The sequence below is a fragment of the Pongo abelii genome, chromosome 11 (genome assembly GCF_028885655.2).
Source record: "Pongo abelii isolate AG06213 chromosome 11, NHGRI_mPonAbe1-v2.0_pri, whole genome shotgun sequence".
Lineage (NCBI taxonomy): Eukaryota > Metazoa > Chordata > Mammalia > Primates > Hominidae > Pongo > Pongo abelii.
Window position 1 is genome coordinate 116,363,021 of NC_071996.2, and position 21,306 is coordinate 116,384,326.

General features: G+C 34.7%; 1 protein-coding gene and 1 long non-coding RNA gene across 15 annotated transcripts in view; one reads left to right on the top strand and one right to left on the bottom strand.

The window, feature by feature from the left end:
* Nucleotides 1-120: 120 nt before the first annotated feature.
* The window catches only part of IKZF2 (IKAROS family zinc finger 2), a 153,680-nt gene continuing 132,494 nt past the window's right edge, over nt 121-21,306 (bottom strand). For 13 of the 14 annotated variants that reach the window (XM_054548687.2, XM_054548685.2, XM_054548684.2 and 10 more), the window contains 2 exons: nt 14,250-14,393; nt 121-8,538 (listed from right to left, as the gene is read on the bottom strand). In XM_054548687.2, coding sequence (XP_054404662.1) covers nt 7,814-8,538; nt 14,250-14,393 — 869 coding nt within the window. In that variant the 3' untranslated portion in view covers nt 121-7,813. 14 annotated transcript variants of the gene reach the window in all.
* LOC129058116 (uncharacterized) overlaps nt 7,955-21,306 on the top strand; it is a 72,695-nt gene continuing 59,343 nt past the window's right edge. The window contains exon 1 of the long non-coding RNA XR_008522977.1: nt 7,955-8,086. This is a non-coding gene — a long non-coding RNA (uncharacterized LOC129058116). The remainder of the gene's footprint in view (nt 8,087-21,306) is intronic.

The following is a 21,306-nucleotide window of genomic DNA, read 5'->3' on the forward strand; positions in this document are numbered from 1 at the left end:
CTCTGGAACCGGAAGTGTGACAAATACGCAATGGCAATGATAATTTAAGCCTGGTATAGTCAACAATTTAGTCTTCTGTATTTGGAAGACATGTTTGTGTACAGAATTTTCACCAGAAAGTTTTTATAGCAAACTTTTTATGTCAGAAGTTTATTTTATTGGTAAAATATTAAATAATATACAGAATTAAAAACTGCACTTACACTTCTGAGAAGAAATAAATCTTGGACAAATTATATGCTTGTTCCTGAGATTCCCTAAATTTATTCCAGTAGCTGTGCACTCAGACAGTACAAACCTTTATAATATAATCCTTTTCACAAAGTATTACAAAGTTTCTGCAGCTTCTTTAGTTGTACACACATACAGACACACACTCACACATGCATATACAACACTCATACACATATACACAGTAACCACATACATGCACAGAACATGTATGTGTGTGCATTAAAAACAAAGAAGATACAAGTCCCACATTTTAGTCTGCAGTGATAAAACTGTTTAGCGGAGGTCTCCAAATCAGTATGTAGTAGAGTGACTTGTCACACAGCTGCAAAGACTGTTTCAGTATTTCCATAGTAAACCTCATTTTCTGAGGTATGGTATTTGAGCCTTAAAAAAATTACATTACACTTAGCAAACCTGACATACAAGGTCTGGAATTTTAACTTTACATATATATTTATATATATATATATATATTTCTTTTTTAAACAATAATTTTTATTTCCCCAAATTATTATTTGAAAAAAAATGAGGTTTACTGGTTTGACCTTTTTTTTTTTTTTTTTTTTTTTTCGCTTCTAAAACACAAAATACCCTAGAAACTGTCAAGCAATTAGTCTTTAAAATAGTCTAATTACCTTTGGTATTGTTAAAGAAAAAATATCTAAAATGGCCAAGACACATACTGTACAAATGCAGAAATGCAGTAACTGCCTTTAAAAGAAATGCCAAAGAAATGTTATCTTTTAACAAAACATGTATTTATATTACAGCAGTTTTACTACAGGGACACAGGTATAAAAAAAGAAAATTAGCACACTACATATAAATATGTATAAGAAAAATACTTCTTACTTAAATTTGTATGAAAACAGGACTGCTCCAAATATTTTTAAAAAATTTTCTCCAATAGGTGATATGTAAGTGTTTAAAACTCAGCTAAGTGCTTTGCTTTTATTTAAAAGTTTATTTCTAAAAGGGGAGAAGTAAAATAAAAATATTAAGTATTAGGTTCTTAATTTAGAGCATTGGGCGAGGGTCTAAGAAGAAGATTCAATCTGTAAAAAGTTCAACTTTAGGACACATTTTTCAAGCAAAAGATTACTAATTTCCATGGAAATTTAGCTTAAATAAAGATACCATGAGATCAGACTAGTGGTTTCCACATTCTGTAATCTTTTGATTGTGGAGTGTTTTTCTCTTTGCTTGTTGTGTCCTTTAACATACTATGACTTTTATGAGTTTCTTTTTGCCATTAGCTAAAGGAATAATAGGTCAGAAAAGAAAAAAAATATCACCATAGTTTTTAAGACTTCAAGGGGAGTATTGCACTTGTACAGAAAGAAAAGAATAGTATCTTTTTAACTAATAGCAGAAGCAATCATTCTAGGATTGCAAATAACACATGGTCTAAAAGGTCCAACTATTAACAGCAAATATGGGGCCTGGAGACCCCCTCCAAACCTGGAATATTATTATAGTAACGTTAAAGCATTTTTCTCCCAATTAGGAGAAAGTTAAGACTCTTTGCTTTACATTTGTAACACCTTTCTAAACACTTGCAAATAACTGTCTAGTCTTTCATGATATACATTTTTTGGAGGAAAGCCAAATCAGAATGTAAAATCCAACAATAAAGGAAAGCAAACATACTATAATAGGATTACATAATCTCTGAAGTAATGTTTTAGGTACCCAATATTTGAAAGTGAAAATAACATGAGGGTTATATAGCTTACTATTTTTAATCCAACCACTTTTCTTTTTAATATAAAACTACACTTGAGTATAAAAATACGTCAGCAGATTATACAACCAACAAAAATCACGAACAAAAAAATTAAGATTAAATTACCAATGAACTAGAAATAAGAGTTGACCTAATCTTCAAACTTTTAGGAGAACAGAGAGGTAAACATCCATAGATAATGACAGAAGGGAGATGGACAAAGAAAGAGGCTGCGGGAGATGTAACAAAATTTAAGAGATAACAGAGAGACCTGTTACACAGAAAGGGAAGGGAGTTATGTTCAAAATCAGAATGCTTGGCTGTCAAAAATTTTTAAATCACAGTTTCAGAATTTGAACTACTTAAAAAAAAAAAAAGAATAAAACAACAACAAAAAAACCCAGATCCCTTCCCTTGTTACAGTGTACTCATTTTTTAAAAAAAATCAATTTCCAGTAAATTAAAGTAAGTAAAATCTTGATAAGTGCATAGTAGGGGATTCAGTGACCTCCACCTGCTCAAGAAGCTTTTCTTACTATGTGTCACTTGAGGTAATTTGAAGGCCCAATTCACTGCAAACTCATTTATTTGTACCTATATGAACTTATATGCTGTACTTTATGTGGCTTAGCAGAGGGCCTCTAAATTTTATACTTTATTCACAATAAAAAGGACATCTTAGAAAACTGTCATTCATGTACCACTCTCTGTATGGGATAAAGGTTAATACACAACACATATTTTATACAGAAAATATACAAATGCAGTGTTATGGGAGGAAAGCCCCATAAACAGAATTATGAACTTATTCCTAAGAGTGCATGTGAAAAATATCCTCAAACTTACAGTACAGCAAGATAAAACTAAAAAGCTAGAAATAGAATATTACATAAAAACCTTATGGAAATTCCAAAGTTTAAGGTTTCTGCAATAAATGTAAAAATATTCAAGGTGTCATTTGGCCTAGTAATACACTATGATAAAAAGAAACACTAGCATATCACAGCTTCTTGGTCATATGCCATTTGCTTTGTATAACCAGCAGCTCATTTTTTTAAAAAGCTGTCATATCCTAACACGCCCATTGCAAGTAATACACAACTATGATATGAAACCATTTGAGATTATGCTTTGGAGAATAGCAATGTGATATGACTGTTCAGTTTTGCTTTGTTCAAGGAGAATTAATTACCTGCTTTTTCACATTATTCCATCAATTTTCAATCTCTATTTTCTAACAGATTAGAAAATACAGATTCCAAGACTAGAACAATACTAGTCTGGAGATGAAAATCCAAATGAATACTGTATTTTATTGACCAAAAAATTATCTAATAAATTCTTGTTTGATACAGAACTTATTCTTCCTTAAAAACAAAACAAAAACACAAATTATAATTCAATTCACAGGTAAAGTTTCACTCTATATTTTACCTGCATAATCTTGTAATCATATTCAGAAATACAATGAAACTAAAGAGGTATTAAAGTCTAGTTTCAAAGTTTCCTTTTCCTTTTAACAGCTGAGCTGAAAATTTCTGTATTAGAAATTGCTCTAAAGATTTGCCCTAAAAACGCAGAGATGAATTATATAGTACTCAATTTTAAGTGATTTTTAAAAATGCATATTAAAAGTGTTGTACAGCTGCAACAGCTAACCAACACTCTCAATGCATTTTAAAAAGGCACCAATATAAAGAACATAAGTATTTAATACATTAAATTCAGGACTTAGGAGACCAGTTACTGTATATTTTAATTATTTTGCAGAAACTGGAGAATTAAAAATATGTCTAAGATAACTTTCATATATACAAACTTCAATTTCACCCCTTCCCACTTTTTTTTTCTTTTGGATTTGGGGAATTTTCTGGTTTAGAATAGTCTTCATTCAGATAGTATTTATTAAAATAATACATAAAATATAACTGATGATAAACACAGATGTAATTTATCCATTTTTGGATGTGAACAATCCAAAGTTAAAAAACAAATCATGTAGCTAGTACCTCTGACAGTTTAAGTTCTGCCTGAAACTAGGGGCACATGGTTTTTTGTTTGTATTTTTACAGCCCCTTCTGCTCTTTTTCTACCCTAAGAAATTATTTTGGAGATAGGATGAAATAAAATTTGGAAGATAGTGAGAACATAATAATTTTCTTCTAAATGCCTTAATCTGATGTAAATTTTGTTAAACATTTATAAAATACCAAAGACTTCAGGGTTTTGTGAGTTGTACAACTGAGATAAAAACTATAGAAACAAAATACCGGGCTCACTAAACTGTTCTTGTCTTTCTCCATTTGCCAATAGGTAACTGTTGATAATATTTATTTTCTGAATTTTCTTCCTATTCCAAAAAACTTTACATTAAATATCTTTGAATTTATATCCAATCAGCTTAATCATTGTTTTTCACTTTGTTCTGTAAGTAAATAATAAGGACCCAAAGTTTTAGTTTAAGAGTTGCCACTGGTCCTAAAGACATACTAGTAACTTCTTTAGTGATTCCTATTAAGACCTGATAAAGTAAATCCAACTAATTTCTGGTATTAACTGTCATTTAAATTCTCTGTAGGTTTTTGCAATATATCTGATCACTCCAACTGCTTTTTTTTCCCATGAATTCTCTTTAAAAAGAATGTGTGTGTAATACACACACACACATATACCCTACGATTCATACATACAATTACCTGTATGTATGTAGGGGAGATACTTTCTACTACGTAGCCAAATCTAAGTTGTAGTTTGTTATTTTCCCAATTTTGTCCCTTTAGGAAATCTCAATGGAATATTTCAATGACTTGAAATTTCTTCCAATCTGCCTACTGGTCCCTTTCCCTGTCTTAAAAAGGTCCAATGAGAATGGCTTTTTAAGCATGATTCATCACTGTCAGAGAGAGGCTAAGATAAAATTCTGGGCAAAATTAGGGAAAAGCAATGTGATGAAATTCTGAACTTTTGCCAAACTGGAAAATACAGAAGATAACCCATTTTCATGCTCCTCAAATACTTTCTGTAATGCGAAATCTCACCTAAATAAACTGGGCATACAACTGTTATGTAAAACTTGATTTATTTGGTGTCTGACTCTTATATTTATTTTTAGATGCTACAACCTTGCGTATTTCCTTTTGTGAAGAAAAGCCATGCAAATATAACCATCCAGAGTTTCTCCAAAAACACTATGTCCACAAAAATTCTTTCTGACCCACAAATTTGAATTGACCTTGTCCTCATTTGTCCCTGCCACACCCTGAGCCATATCCACCTCTTTCTGTTCCTCATGAAGCTAGGAAAATACAAGTATATGCTTGTAGCAAATGCACTCTCAACTACTACCTACCTTCAATAAAACAGATTCCCAAAAAGATGAAATCAGAAAAGGAAAGTGCCTTAGCACTGTCTTCATAAGGTTTAGGGTCCACCTAAATTCAGTTTCATCCCGGGGCAGGTAGATGTATGATTGTTCATATATTGAAAAAAAAAAAAATAAGCAGGAAGAAAATTCATAGATAATGGCAGCAGAAATTCACATGCAGCCTAAATTATGAACATATTGACTGACATCCAAATGTTTCCTTAAATTGCAGTAAAAGACAAAATTATGAACCTTAAAATTATTTACCTCATCCAAAAGGAAAAAAAATGGCATTCCAATTATTATTTGGGAGTGATTGGGCGGGGGGGTGAGCAAGTCTCAAAAACATGCTTTATCTTTGAATAGGTTGTATGTTCACAATGTACCAAGGCATGCAGAAAAAAAAAAAATGAAATGGTTGACATTCTATATATCTCTGTTTTGGTGCATTCCCTTAGATTTAAAGGGGCAGTTTGGACATTTTCCCAAAAATAATTATGATAGGGACTAGCAGAAGAGAGCTGAGTTCTAACCATTTTTGCCTAGTTCTAGCTGTGTTAGTGCTTAGAAGTGCTTAGCTGGTGCTTACCATTTAAATAGCAAATGGTAAGCTGGAAAATGAGTTAAGATCAGTACTGGGGCCAAACTTGTTTATGTCCACAATTCTCTTGACTTGGTAATTCTCATACCACCCTGTACTAAGATACATAATTTCAGCATCCTATTTAATGATCTTTTAGAGCAGTTATCAGTTACTGCCTAACAGAATTTCAGTATTCACAAATGGTTATCAGATAATCCAGTCACAGTCAGGCCTGTCCTCCCCAAACAGAAGCAGCAAGTTCTGCCTTCCAAGTATGTCCCCCTAAAATGACTTGAATCAGTATCACTCGGTTCCTCCCCTCTAATGTGGTTGGACTACGAAGAAAAAACAGAGCACCCACATAAATGAAATTAAAATCTGCACATGAAATATGGCAACCTATACCATGTAAGGGGAATTCTATACTAAGGGATTGAGATTCATTTCTGACAAGGACTTACACAATTAAATGTTTTGGAAACAGAAAAATGTGCAGGACCTTCCTTTGGGGGTTCTGTCACATTCTAGACTCCAAGAAGGGTAAAAGCAAACTTTCTTATTTTTTTGTTTCTTTTATCTGTTGTCCAAGGTACAGGTTACAAAGAAGTCCCATTCCCTTTTCTTTGCAGCAAGAGTAGTAAATACTACTGAAGAAATGCTAAAATAAATAGCCCTAGTTCTATAACCTTACAGGGTTCAAGTTACCAGATTCAGGTCAAATTAGCAATTGCTCTGAGGAGATTTTGAAAGAAATAGCCGACAGCAAGACTTTTAAGACCTTCTACTTAAAGAGTAAAGGATGAATGAACTGTGGACAGAACACTGGGAGGTCACATCTTGAAAAAAACTAGTGAAAAGAGAAATACCAGAAAAGGGATTTCTAAGTGGGTTTTCTCCCCCTACTGTTAGCATAATTATATTTTTCTGCTGACTGGTTAACACTGATTAAATGCTGATAAAGTGACAATCGTAAGCATACTTTTAGAAACAAATACATATACTATGCTGCCATCACATTACAACTTTAAAGGAAAACCTCTCAAACAAATTTATGAAAGTAGAAGTCCCTCCCAGAAGTTATTGACTGCCTTTTATCCACTCTTAGACCATATGTTATTCTGAAAACTACATAAAAATACTATTCCTTAAAGGTGTTAAAAGTAAGGCTGCCAGGGTGTCTATAAAATGCCAGTCATCAAAACTATGGAAAAACAGTGCTTACGTTTAGAAAAATAAGATCACAGGACCTCAGATGTATTGTAGGTGGCCCTTAACTACCTGTAGTTTAAAAGTTTTGCTATATGGTACAGTGTAAAACATACTGAATTATTAATTCCATAGGGGAAGTAAACATAGAACCCACAACAACTCAGCTCCTCTTAGGAGTTATCACTGAAAATAACAATGTGTTTGTGTTCCATGATCTCTGAAGAACAAAAAATTGGTTTACAGTTTGAAACACATTCTTCTTTCAAGAATAAAGTTACTTATACCATTTTTAAACCACCAAAGTCCTACCCAGAAAAGTCTAAACTTTCCTGTCTTCCATCATAATCCTGAATATCAGTGGCAAATCAGAATCTCCTAGGTGAATCTTTATGAATCAAGTGATTTTTCAAAGCATGATATGCCTTGGTAGAAATGGACTGCTCTTAAATTCCCACAAAATAAACAAGCCAGGTGATAAAGAAACAATATTCCCGTCTCTTCTCTCTTCTGTTTCTTCCTTATCGTAATTAGGCAGAGCAAATGACACTGCCTCCACAAAATAAGAATTATCGACAGTAATAATATTAAAAAAAAATAAAAGGTATGTCAACATTTGAGGGAAGGTGGGATTGTAAGTGCAGTATTTCTTCATGTGCAGTTCTTTACTTCATAGGGGTCCCCTTTGGAATGAAAAGGCCTAGTGGAATGTGTGCTCCCCTCGAACAATGTGTGATGAAAACTCATAACGGTCCTGGCTTCTGTAGCCACAGATGTTGCATTCCAGTGGGTCCCGGTAGCCATGGCAACCCATGTGAATGGTGTACATGACATGGTCTAGGAAAAGGACTCGGCAGTGCTCACACTTGAAGGCCCTAATCTGTTCTCCTTCTCCATTGAAGACCTTGTAGATGTCCTTCAGAGAGCCCTTAGGAGCCTTGGTAGTATCCAAAGCTTTGACATCCTCCTTCATGTAAGCTGGGCTTTGTTTCCTCTTGGGATTTAAGGCAGGGTTTCCTTGGTAGGACTGGTGGTCATCATGGCTGCTTTCTGAGTCAGTGGAATCCAGGCAGCTATTGCTGGGAGAGGCCTCTCTTTCCTGGGGTCGACTCTTTGGTCTGATGAGAGAGATGGGGCCATCCATGTTGTTTTCATGACTATCAGCAGTTTCCCTGCTAATGGGTCTTTCTATCCTATTTGGATGATAGACCTGAGAATAAGCTGAGCTTATAACTGGGGCCACTTCAGCGATTGTGCTTGGCGGGTGCTGCATCAGAGGGTGAAGGGCCTCAGCTCCAAGGTAGGTGATTGCATTGTTGATGGCTTGGTCCATCATATGAGACTGCATCAGCTCAGCCTCCTTCTCATATGTTAAGTTCATATCAAAGTGAATATCTGGGTAGCTGAATCGCATGAGCTTTTCCCCTGGAAGGAAGTGGGAGGTGAAAGAAGTAAAAAAAAAAAATACAACAACATTAGTATCAGATTAAAAATATGAAAGGGTATGAAGTTGACTGATTGCCTTCATTTTTCATAATTTGGTATATATTATTCTATAAGTCAAATATTTGGGCAATTCTGCTGATGCTCATACACTTTTTTTTTTTTTGAGACAGAGTCTCGGGGTGCGATCTCTGCTCACTGCAACCTCCGCCTCCCCAGTTCAAGGGATTCTCATGCCTCAGCCACCCGAGTAGCTGGATTTACAGGCATGCGCCCCCATATCTGGCTAATTTTTGTATTTTTAGTAGAGATAGGGTTTTGCCATGTTAGCCAGGCTGGTCTAGAACTCCTGGCCTCAAGTGATCCGCCTACCTTGGCCTCCCAAAGTGTTACGATTACAGGCATGAGCCACTGGGTCTGGCCACAAATATTCTTGACAGGAAAAAGATATAAAAGCAATAAAAATTTCATAAGCCATTTGCATTTGTTCTGATGCCATCATGAGAATGCATCTAGTCTGAAAGATATGATTGAGTTTATCATATTTTCATTTTCTTTTAAAATTCTCACTTGAATAGAGCTCAAGGAGAATAGGAGGAAGAATACCCAGTAAAAATAAGTCAGAGACTATGCTTGATTTTGCATATTTTAAACATTAGTGACCAAGCTACAAAGATCATAAAAGTGAGAGTGATCTGGTTATAACATATGGCACCTCACTGTTGTGTAGGGTTAAGTTGGTTGATTCAGCCACTATTTTAGAAAAAATATACATAACCCATATATGTCATTCTGGAGATTTTTTAAAAGTCATTATTAAAATACTTTTAAAAGTTGTACCACCTAATAAAAATGAATGAAATGTAGGGTTATTTAAAAATAAAATTAGGAGTTCTTTCAAAAAGTATTTGCTCATAAACTCGGAAAATCTTGTCTCATTGTTTTGCTTCTTGAAATTGATACTCATTTTTATATCATCCTTTCTTATTTAGACATGTGTATGTGATAGTGCTGGTACGTACACCCATTGCTAGCTTCCCATACTTTTTCTTGATTGAAGTGTGTTTGCAGTTTTTCCTTAAATACACATCTCAACAAATATAATTTTACTCCAATATTTGACATCAACATAATGTCTGACTGTTAACTATAAAAGAGTTTTGGTGCTTGCAACAGGAAAAGTAGTTTTGATTTTTAGCCAGCTATTGCTGGTTTTGAACAGAATATTTAGTCTTTTAAAAATTCTGTCCCTAAGACAATGTGGTCTCTATTTACCAGTTACTTTTATAGGTAAATCTTACAGATAAATGCTTCTTAAAAACATATGTGGGTTTCCCATAAATGGTTAATATGTTGTTGTAGATGGATGCTTAACTTGTAATTTTGGCAGATACTCTCAGATTGGAAGAAATGGCCCCTACGTGATCAGTGTAATGATTAGAGTAACAAAAATGGAAACATAAAATGAGGAGAAATTATTTCATGGCACTCAACTTAAGATATATGCAATGTCAAACATTTCAAAATTAAGCTAGACAAACCTGATCTATATTCTTAAAGAGCTTACAGTTTGGAAGGAACAATAGCAATTTAAGGATCATTTACGACATTGTGTGATATGTGTGATGGGGTCAAATAAGACGAATATTTAGCTCATACCAGGGGACTAAAGGAAGACTTCTTGAAGGAAATGGAATCAAGGACAAGAATGTGATTGTAAACATTAGCCAAGTGAAGAAACATGAGGTGGAGTAGCTGGTAGAAAGGATCAGAGGCAAGAGGGCGTCACTTAAAAAGGAGGAATTACTTATACTTCAATAAGGCTGAGAGTAGAAACAAGTGCGAAAGACAAGTTAGATAATATAAGGCTAAATATGCTAAAAATTTGAATATTTCCCTAAAGGAATACAGATTGAAGGGGATAAACAAGGAAGTGCCCTGAAGGTATTCATTTAGCAAAGGGGTTTTGGAAATTGTTGCTCTAGGTTTCTGGTCTAGGAAATTTAGTGGATGACAATGAGATAGAAAAGATGATGAATTCAGTTTGGGGAGGACTATGAGTAATAGTCATGTCCAGTAAGATTTAGTCTCAAATTCAGAAGAGAGACCTGGGCTTGAGATGTAGAAACGAGTCATCAGTTGATAGAAAGCAACTTCTGAAGCCAAGGAAATAACTGATATCACCCAGGTAGAGTGTGAAGGGGATGAGTCAAAAATCGAACCTGGAATAACACTAAGATTTTTCTGCCTACTCATAGATCAGGGAAAGTGGGGTTTGCACTGGGCCCCATGTTTAGGGAGCCCTGGGCCTTTCTTCTCAGGAAATGAGGAGCTTCTAGGGCCAAGGGAATGTGCTGATCTGAAGCTCACTCAGACCCCAGAATTCCTTTCCCAAATGGTTCTGAGCCTGCTTCTAGGGTCTACACAGTCCTCTTCATAGGGTCCATAATACTTCATACCAACTGTGCTACTGGTAAGCACACACCTAGGCCTGATGGCCAAGGCACTGGACTTTATGTGCAACGTAAAAAGAACCTGGATGTGCAGGCTGGGGTGTCCATACATGTGTGTGTGAGACCCCCTTTGGTAATGGAGAGAACTAGGAGTGGGTCTAAGAGAGGAGCCTAGCTGTAAGCCAGTGGGTGGTTCTGCTCATGCTGCCTAAGTGTAGTGTAGAGCTTCAGGAAATCTGAGAATTGCATATTTATTTGAACTTAGTCAAGTTGGAAGGGTAGAAAATAAGTTTTACAGTTAGATTTATAATATAAAAATATTTAGGCATATGAATGGGGGCCTCCATTTGTACTTTGCCCAACTTGCGTAGCTGTTAAGGATAAGCCTATAAAGAATACTGAACACAGTCAGAGAGAGAGAACAATGTCATAAAAACCAAGAAAAGAGTGTGTTTCCAAAGGAATTGACTATTCAATAGTGGCAGATACTACCTAGGAGCTGTGTAAGATACTGTCTTAAAAGAGTCTACTGGATTTAGCACTACAGAAGCTAGTTGTGACCTCAGTGAGAATAATTTCAATGGAGTGTGGGAAAGAAAAACAGGTTGCACGGACTTGGAAATGAAAAGAAAAAAAAATCATTGAAAACAAGCACAGAGATTCTTTCAACAATTTCGCCTTTGAAGAAAAGGAGACTACAGGTGTACCTGGAAGGAGATGGGGCTTAAAGGAAGATTTTTTTTAATTATGAGAATTTATTGCATTAAATGCTGATAGGAAATGCCCAATAGAGGGGAGAGGTTAAAAATGTAAGTGAGAAAGAGGAAAAAATAATAGCGTGAGGTATCTGGGGGGCCAGGATAGGAGAATTCCTGTGCACAAGAGGGGGAATGAACTTTAATTAGAAAGAGGGATAGTTGTTTCATTGAAATAAGGAAAAAAGATAAAAGCATTTCCATGGATGCATACAATCCTATAGAATTGGTAATATTATGTTGAAATCAGTTCCAGTGATTTTATCCCCTGTGAATACAGATATAAGATCACCAAGGAGTGAGACAGCATGTTTGCAGAGAGTACAGAAGGTTGGCACTGTCATGGTGGAAAGCAGGAGAGATGATTCTTCAGGGATACTGCTCCATAGGATGGATAGGCCAGCTGATATTTGGGATCAGTTATTCATTCATATATATTGATGCCAACTCATCAGCCTGTGGAATTTGCTCCAAAAGTACCAGATGTGCAGGCTGGGGTGCACATCTAGTGAGATATAAGTATGGAAAGGATGCTCAGTCAGCTTTACAAGAGAGTAGGGTTTCATCAGGAGAAGGGGATGATAGATCAGCCAACAAGGCAAGAAAGGCAAGAATAATGGCAAGAGAGATGTAGAAGTGATGAGCCATGGAATCTAAGCTGAATAAGAAAAGAGAGGGAGAGACAAGCAGATATGCAGGAAATTCCGGGATCATTGGTCTGGAGAATTTGATAGGGTCAAAGAATAGTATTTAACTGAGGCACATGGAGAAGGCAATTTATAATAAGTGTGGAATGATGAAACTTTTTGTTTCAAGAACAATAACAGAAGTAGTTACTATGCCTACTGTTTGTTATATATTACTAGGATAGAATCCAAATAAAGAAAAATATACTCTCAAATTCTTAATTAACAATATAATATAAATATTTTAGAATCATAATGTAATTTTCTAAAAAGCTGTCCCTCTTTTCCAAGGAATGCAGTGAAATAAAATTGAGAGTAACATCTCTAAGTCAGGAAACATGACAAAAATGTTACAAAGAGTAGACTATATAAATTCAGAAGACAGAAAGAATAATAATATATATTTTTTTCCAACTACACTAGAGTCTAGTTAGATTTAAGCATTTAATGACATCCATCAAAAAAATCAATATTAAAAATAAGTAAACTGGCTCTTTATTTCTTTTTTCTTCATAGTTACCCACAAGAACAGAAAGAAAAGTTACCAAAGGCCTGAGGTAGTCCTTTGTGTATAACTCAGGGGCTTCAACTGACATAGTATAAACTATGGCCCTTATCGTCACCCTTCCGCCTTCTTTCAATGAGTTCTCAATAAATCCCTCCAGCTAGTCTTAGAGTGCTATTTTGGTGATGTGTTAGTTCTTCAATTTCAGATTGAAAGGAAACCTTCTTTAAGTGTTTACTGAAGTAATGGAATTGTGTTATCCTCTCCTCCCTGAAATAACCAAAGCAAAGATTTTTGTCTCAATCACCATTTAATCAGGATGTCCCACAATGCTGACACTAGAATGTCAGAATCTGTTTGAATATTTTTATCCTAATAGATATATTATATATAAATGAATAACAATTCTTTAACAAATCTTTTTATTGAATCTCTATTATTCATATTTCTTTTAAAAAGTCCATGCTTTTTGTATCCTCAGAGACAATCTACGACTTACAGCATGCATTCAGAATGATGCCAACATTGGGCGTATCAAAGAATATCTAAGGGTTTGGAAATGAAAAGGGAAAGTCTAAATATATGATATTTAATCTTTTCAGTTCAAAATCATAGGCTGGATGAAAAAAAAGATCAAAATATAAAATAAAGATCCAAATATGAAACATCTTGAATGTAGGTTGCTGCATTATTTTTCCAATGCAGAATTTTGAAAAAAAGAAAAAAAGAAAAATTCTCTTCATTCCAGATAAAATACTAAAATAATTAACCCATTTCTGCCTGAGGTTGAAATTTTGTTTTAAGTTTTGCAATCAGACCTTGGCGATGACCTTGAGCAGTAGGATATAAATAACTCCCACAAGCTTAGCGTTCCAATAATGGAACACTAGGCATAAATGTTAATAGGTTAAAAAAAAAAACAGCTAAAAACCTGACACCAATGAAAATTTTAAAACAGATTACAAAAGTGGCCAATAGGCTGGACCATTTCTCTTCTGGATGACTATTTTTTAAACAAATTAATATTTTCTATTTTACATGTGATTTCACTTTATATATCATCATATTTTGAGATGGTGACCACTATCAGTCTTTATCTCTCGTATGTATTTGTGGGTGTTGGTGTAAGTGTGGTGTACACAGAGTGTCAGAGAGTAAAAAAGAATAATGGAGAAAAGAGATGGGTATTTATTTCATGAACTGAAACACACCATATATATTTCTAATACATGGGAACTTGCCTTTTCCTATTAAAATCACCTTGCAAAGAAACAAAAGCATTTGTAATGCTTACCCACAAACTTTTGTGGAGTGGAGCTTTTACGTTTTCCCATATTCCCCGTGAGCTTCTCTATGACAGCAGGTCTCTCAAAAGGCACCAGAGAAATATTGTTGTCCATAATAGGCTCTTGTTCCTTACAATCTTCCATAGGAGGTACTATACAAAACCATAGAAAAACGCAATCTGATAATTTCTTCAACATTTTGGATGATACAAAGCTGGATTTGCCATCTCGATATGTGTTATAAAAGCTAGTATGCTTCAATAGAAGCAAGTAGAAAGAATACCCTCTAGTGTGAAAGTATACTCTTTAAATTTGCACACACACATATACACCAGAGGATTTGTTTTTATCTGAGACTCTCTTAAATCCATGACATACACTGTTGCCACTATTGGTGGCAAACTTGTTCATGTGGTTTCTCATTTTATTCCCCTGAAAGTGTTTTTAGCATTGACTAAAATCAATACTACTTTTAAGACTGCACTATTTTCAAGGCTTTTAGAGTTTATTTTTAAAAAACAATTTACATAAGTCAACTTGTTTGAGAGAAAAGCTGAAACAGACATACAAAATAACAGCACGGTATTTAACTGTTTTTCTTAACCCATGTATTTTCCTGTAGCATATTTTCTATTTGATGAGCTGTTAGCCTTATTGGCAGTAGCTTAAATACCTGCACCAAGCAGCCCTCATGAAGAAGAGCCAATTCTGAACATGTCTATGCACAGTAAACTGTGGCAGCTTTATGATTGTAATTTATTTTAAAAAGAGCTCTTCAGCAGGAAGAAGAATCCATTTCTAAATTGGCACATTGGCTCACTAAACTACTGCCCTAATTCATTTGACATACACTCTCCAATGCTGTTCCCTATTCATCCCTTTTTTCTACGTTGCTATGGACTAATCTGTTAGCCCTTCGACACTGACATTCATAGTGCAGACAAAGAACTTAAAACAGTTGTTTTTTGAGTAGAAATACTACCCAAGGATGTTTAATTAAGGATAGGGTAACAACTCAGACAAGGCGAATCAGCTGATTAAAAACAGTGTTCTCAGGAAAGAACATAACTTATTACTTGTTGATTATTGTTGCTTTCTCCAGTTGCACTTGTGCCAGTACTGTTTGGAAACCTAAAGCTTTCATTTCTTAGAATAACTTTACTTGTTCAGTATGCACTGTAAAAATGATTTACTCTGATCCTTTCATTTGTATAAGATAGTCCCACTGTGTATAAAAAAATGTATTCTCATTTATAAGGGGATCCTCTTGGCAGACACAAAAATAAGTGAGAAAGCAAGAGATGAAAGTTAGGAAACTTGAATGCACAATTCAGTTGACGTATTTAATAATCAATAGGTTACCAATTTTGAAAAAAATGAAACATAGTGTGAAAAAATGTTTTCATGATTTGGTCATGTTTAAAGAAATCAACATTCCATCCAAGTTTTGATTAACCTATAGATGGGTCAGAAAAATTGAATTGTAATCTACATTTAATAAGAAGTCCTCTGGCTATGAATAGCAACGGATTGTGCAATTATTGGATGTTAATTTGGAAAAAAAGTTTCAAGGTGAGACTGAGGAACAAGGAAACAGATCATTGTCTACACTATATCATTAATGATGTTATCATATTGAAAAAGTATGTCCCAAGATATTATGTATAAAACATTATATTCTCTTTTAGTAACAACCAAAAAAGTTACACAAAAGCAAAAAGAGTCAACAAAAAAGCAAAGAATTTCAAAAACATTCAAGGATGACCAATTCACATAAGGGGAGTCAGAAGAATGGCACAGTGGTGGTGGTGTGGTGGAGAACTAGGTAATGAGATACAAATTGTGGTCAAAATCTTAACTTTTTGTTTGGATGATGGATTTACAAGCACTTACTACATTATTAGAAGTAACAATAAAACTAAAAAGCAGTCCATGTGTGGACCAAAGATGAAAATATGTCAGAGACCAAGATCCAAAAGGAAAGAATTTGGCAAGAAAAAAAAATGTTGTTGTAAATTTAGCTAAAAAACTAGCAAAACTGGTTAACGGGTTTGCCCCCAAAATTGAATATGCTAATTTGTTCGGAAATGAGTAGTCCAAAACCTGGCAGTTTTGCTCTAAGTTTCACCCTGAATTTTCATATTTGAACGCATTTAACACTCAAAACGAAACCTGGGTGTGGGAACTGTCCCACACCACATCCACCTCAATTCAGATGATTTGTCTCGAGTTCAATGAAGCTCATGTGAACTGAAAATGATGACTTTGGCAGAGTTCTGATCTAATTTCTACTTTACAATAGCCCTTTTCATGTCAAAAATTGATCTTGTTTCTACCACATCGGCAATAATAATAACTGACGTATACTATGTGCTGTGTGCTGTTTTACGGCTTTGCATTTAATAATTAATTTAATTCATCCAGAAACTCCATGAAATAGGTGTAATACCATCTTCACTGTACAGATGAGAACACAAAGACCCAGAGATCTTAAGTAATTTCCTCAGGGTTTACATCTAGTTAGTAGAGAATGTTATTACTACTAGGAGTCTGGCTCCAGAGCCTGGCTCAACCATTATGCTATACTACTCTTTGTAGAGGTATTTTGAGCGTTGACTTTTTGTAAACCAGTCAGACATACTTGTAAGGTCTGCCATTGGGTAAAGACCTGATACATTTTTACTTAATTATGTAACCAATCTGATTTTTTTTTGCTTCATGGATCTGGGTGCAACTCATCAAAATATTTCTGTGTATACATTGCTAGAAACATAAAACAAATTCTCTAGATATCTCAATAATGCATTAATCACATAGACATTAACTGGGCTAAAAATATACCAATAAGGTAACTTCCCCTGTTTGAACAAACTTTATAACCAAACATCCTCTTTGACCTTATATTTGAGGTTATAACCAAGATAAAAACATAATTCCATTAGATCACTGTTTCATAACATTGATAACCATAATGGCAAAACCATAAGTGTATTCCCAATGTATCCTTTTGAAAAACCAAACAGTTCACCCAAATTCAAATTCCAAGTCTAAGGGACCTAGATTAGGTCACATGTCTAGCCCCTGAGCAGGAGAGGGCAGAGTACCTGGACTGAGGGTCCCACCACAGCTACATGCAACAGGAAAGTTCTCTAAAGGTAAATGGGCACTCTTGTTATCAAGAGAAGGAGGAAGGGATGTCAGGCAGGCAAAAACAACAGATGTCTTCTATATTGTTGCAAATTTTCTCCATGTTACCCGATCTAAAAAAAAACTTTACAGTTATCTTAGTTATTTTCTTGACAGCATTTGGCAGTGCTGACACTTGCTTTGGCTTCTGTGAAATCACTCTTTCCATGTTCCTACTCTGCTCTTACTCATCTTCATGAAATTTTTTTCCTGCTAGTGTGTTCTTGGCCTTCTTGATGTCACACTTTGTACTTATCCGTATTGTCTTATTAAAAACTACTACGTTGGGCCACTACATAAATTATGATGGATCCTGCATCTTTGTTTCCTACTCAGACCCCTCTCAAGAGCTTGAGATCTATATATTTAACTTCTTCCTAGACAGTTTTATTTGGCTATTTCATAGAGACATAAAAGAATATAGTAAAAGAAGTAAAATCTCCATTTACCTTTCTTTCTTCTATTTTCCTAATTACCATATCAGTGAATGACACTACTATTTACTCCATCAGCCATGCTGGTCACCTGTGGAAAATCCTAGATTTCTTCCTTTCATCCAGTCTTCTGCCTCTCCTCCTCCCTACCACATCTCTTTACAAACACACATGGAGGTACCCCAAGTGTTTTAGATGCTACATTGGTAGTTGTTCACACATGTTGTTCTTTCTGCAGGAAACACCCTTCTCCATTTATTAGTTCACATTTTTGCTTTTTAAAACTAAGCTCAATCCCGGGAAATTCCTCTTGGATGTTCTGCTGATTTAGGTATGTCCTCTCTGTCTCCATAATGCTTATCACATAGTACTATAATTGTTGTTTTACTGGTCTATCTTCCAATAGCTGGTAAATAACCTCAGGAGTTGCATTCTGTTGTATTTGTGTCTCTAATACCTTTTATGATACAAGAGAGATATAATATTCAATGGATGGTCACTGAATGATGTCACCCAATGGAAATAAGTCAAAAAAGCTTACTCCAAAGTTTGGGGGTGCCCAACAATGCCTCTACACTGTGAAAAAGAACCTCCCTTTCCTAAACAATTCAAAGCATAAACCTAACAATATATATAGATTTTAAGCTGGCTATCCTTCTGCTTTGCACTTTCATTTTTGTCTTTAGGTTTAGGTAAAACAGGTAATAACATAGTTTGATTTTAAAGCTTTTTCTTCAAGCTGAACAGACTTGAAGAAGCAACATAAAGATAATATTGAACAAGATAATCTGCCATAAAACCTAATTAAATAAGATAAATAATCTGCCCTAAAACCCAATTAAATAAATAAGCTCATCAAACCCAATTAAATAATTTAATTATACAAATAATCGTCATAAAACTCAATTATTATTTCCAAAACTATGAGTCATGATATTCATCCTTTTTCCTCAAACTCAATCAACTTTTCTAAGACCATTTTATTCTACCTCCTAAATAGGTCTTCAATATTTCACCTTGTTCTCTTCTGCAGTTGCCTTTTCATCTTTTTCTTGGCATTCTCATTTCCAGTCTCTCCTCACACCATACCCCCTGCCCCAGGTAGGCATTTATCATGTATCCTCATTGGAGACATTTTTCTTGATTTGATTACCTCATTAATAACAAATTTGGTTGCCCTAGTGGCCCCCCATCAGTTACACAATGAAATTCAAACACTAGATTAGCAGAGAAGACTCTGTCTTTGCATCACAACCTACTAATTCAGAAGCTTCATTTCCTACCACTCCTTAAACTGCAGTTACACTCAACATCAGGGAAGCTGTTAATTATCTTTTATATCTCCAAGCCTCTTCTTCTCCTTGAATATACATTCTCTGTATCCTGCCTGATATATGCAATTTTTACTCATCCCTCATGTTTAGATTGAACACTCCTGCACGTAAGAAGCCTCTCTTGACTTTTCCAGAGTTAGGTTAATTCTACATCTATGTTCCCAGAGAACTGTGTATGCATCCTTATTAGAGCTTTTGTTTCATTTTATTTTATTTTTTTAAAGTATGTATTTCCTACCAGACTATAAAGTAAGTGTATTAAAAAAACTGTGTCCATTTATTTTTATATCCCAGAATGTTCTATATAACTTGGCACATAGTAAGCTCTTGATAAATGTTTTCTGAGTAAAGTGAAAATGCCTCTTTTTCTTTAAAAAATTCCATACTAGAAGAACAACATAGGGAAAAACATGTTTTGGAAAAGAGAGACTAGGAAATATAACTATGTCAGGTATTTTTTAAAAACGAGTAATAGTTAAATCATTTCATGGAGCTAATGGCAACCAAAATGACAGCAACTCTCATATCTACCACAAAAAAGGAAAACAAATAAATAAGATACAGCAAGAGAAGGGGATAAATATAAGTTTCATCGTGCTTCTGTTTAAAAAGAGACATACGCCAAGCTATTTATATGAGACACATGTTAATGATGAACTCTAGCAGCATTTTACAGAATCATGTTTTTCTCTTACAGTATTTATCAACTCCTACCTTGTATGGCCAATTTCCCATTAGGCATATTAATAACAGGTAGAGGAGATTAAGGATAATCTCAAATTATTGTTAAAACAAACCCAGAAAAAGTACGGCATGAAATGGCATGAATGTAAACTTATGTGGTTAAAACGATATCCAGTATTTAAGAATATTTGGTTCTATAAATGGTATCAGAAGCTACCCTCAATCCGTTCTCCTCTTTGGTTTTACCCTCTGCTCTACCTACCCAGTGCCCCTGCCTCTTTCCCACTTTCCCCTACTTGGTTCCAGCTTTAGCACCACCTGTAAAGGGCCTATGCCTGTGGAGGGCTAAGCAATCTGGGGAATAGGGGGTAAGACTGAGGCCCCAGTTGTTTAGAAGACATGTCTTTGCTTCCCCCAAAATATGCTTGTTTAAATTTTTCGTTAGCATTTGATTCTCTAAAAGTTCAATCTGCCAACAGATAATTCAATGTTGATTATAATAATTTATTTACATTTTACCTCCCTATTACCATATAGTCTTTTAGGAGTATGTATGCAATACAGAATTCCATAAATAACTAGGAATGCAAAAATAATAAATAAAGTTGGAAATACATAATCCCATCAAATGTCAGAACTGCAATGGGAGAACATAATATAGAAAAACTAGTAGCAATGCCATAAGGTGTTTTGGGGAAGATTTGATATTCCTCCAAGCTTCCATCAGCTTCCTGCCTCAATTTACCCTTAAATCCATCAATTTAAATAGTAACAGTGTATTTGGTCAGCAAATGAAACTTCTAATGCTTAAGTTATTGCTGGTAAATAACAAATTTATAGGGAATAGCACATTTACTGTTATTCAGTTATTTAATGTTCTCAAATGTTAACAGTAAAGCAAACCATTTATTGGGCATTTATTACATATCCAATCACATTTAAACCTCAAACCCAGCCTATGAGTGACACACCCAGACACCATGTAGCCAGAGCAGGTTTGGCAGACTCCGAGACATACCATTTTGTAATCTCTGTGTTCTAGATCCTATGCTATCATCATCAGCCCAGGTAATGCAAGCTTGAAATATCAAATTTACCAAGACCTGATACACAGATAGGTTTGTAAAAAATGTTAATGATGATAATATAAAAATAAATGGACTTGATCATAGAATTAGATTCTTTAGATTATAGAAACTAGAAGGAAATGCTTCAGTTGTTCAGGATAACAAGAAAAATTTTAAATTAAAAAAATTCCCAATTCAACAACACATAATCATTAGCTGTCCAACAAACACAGTTCCATAGTATATACTCTATAAAACAAACAGAAAACCCCAGAAATAATCCTTGACCGGGCTATGTCTAAGCCAATACATAGATATTTATATTTTAAAAGTGACTGTAGCAATCCCCAACTATACCAT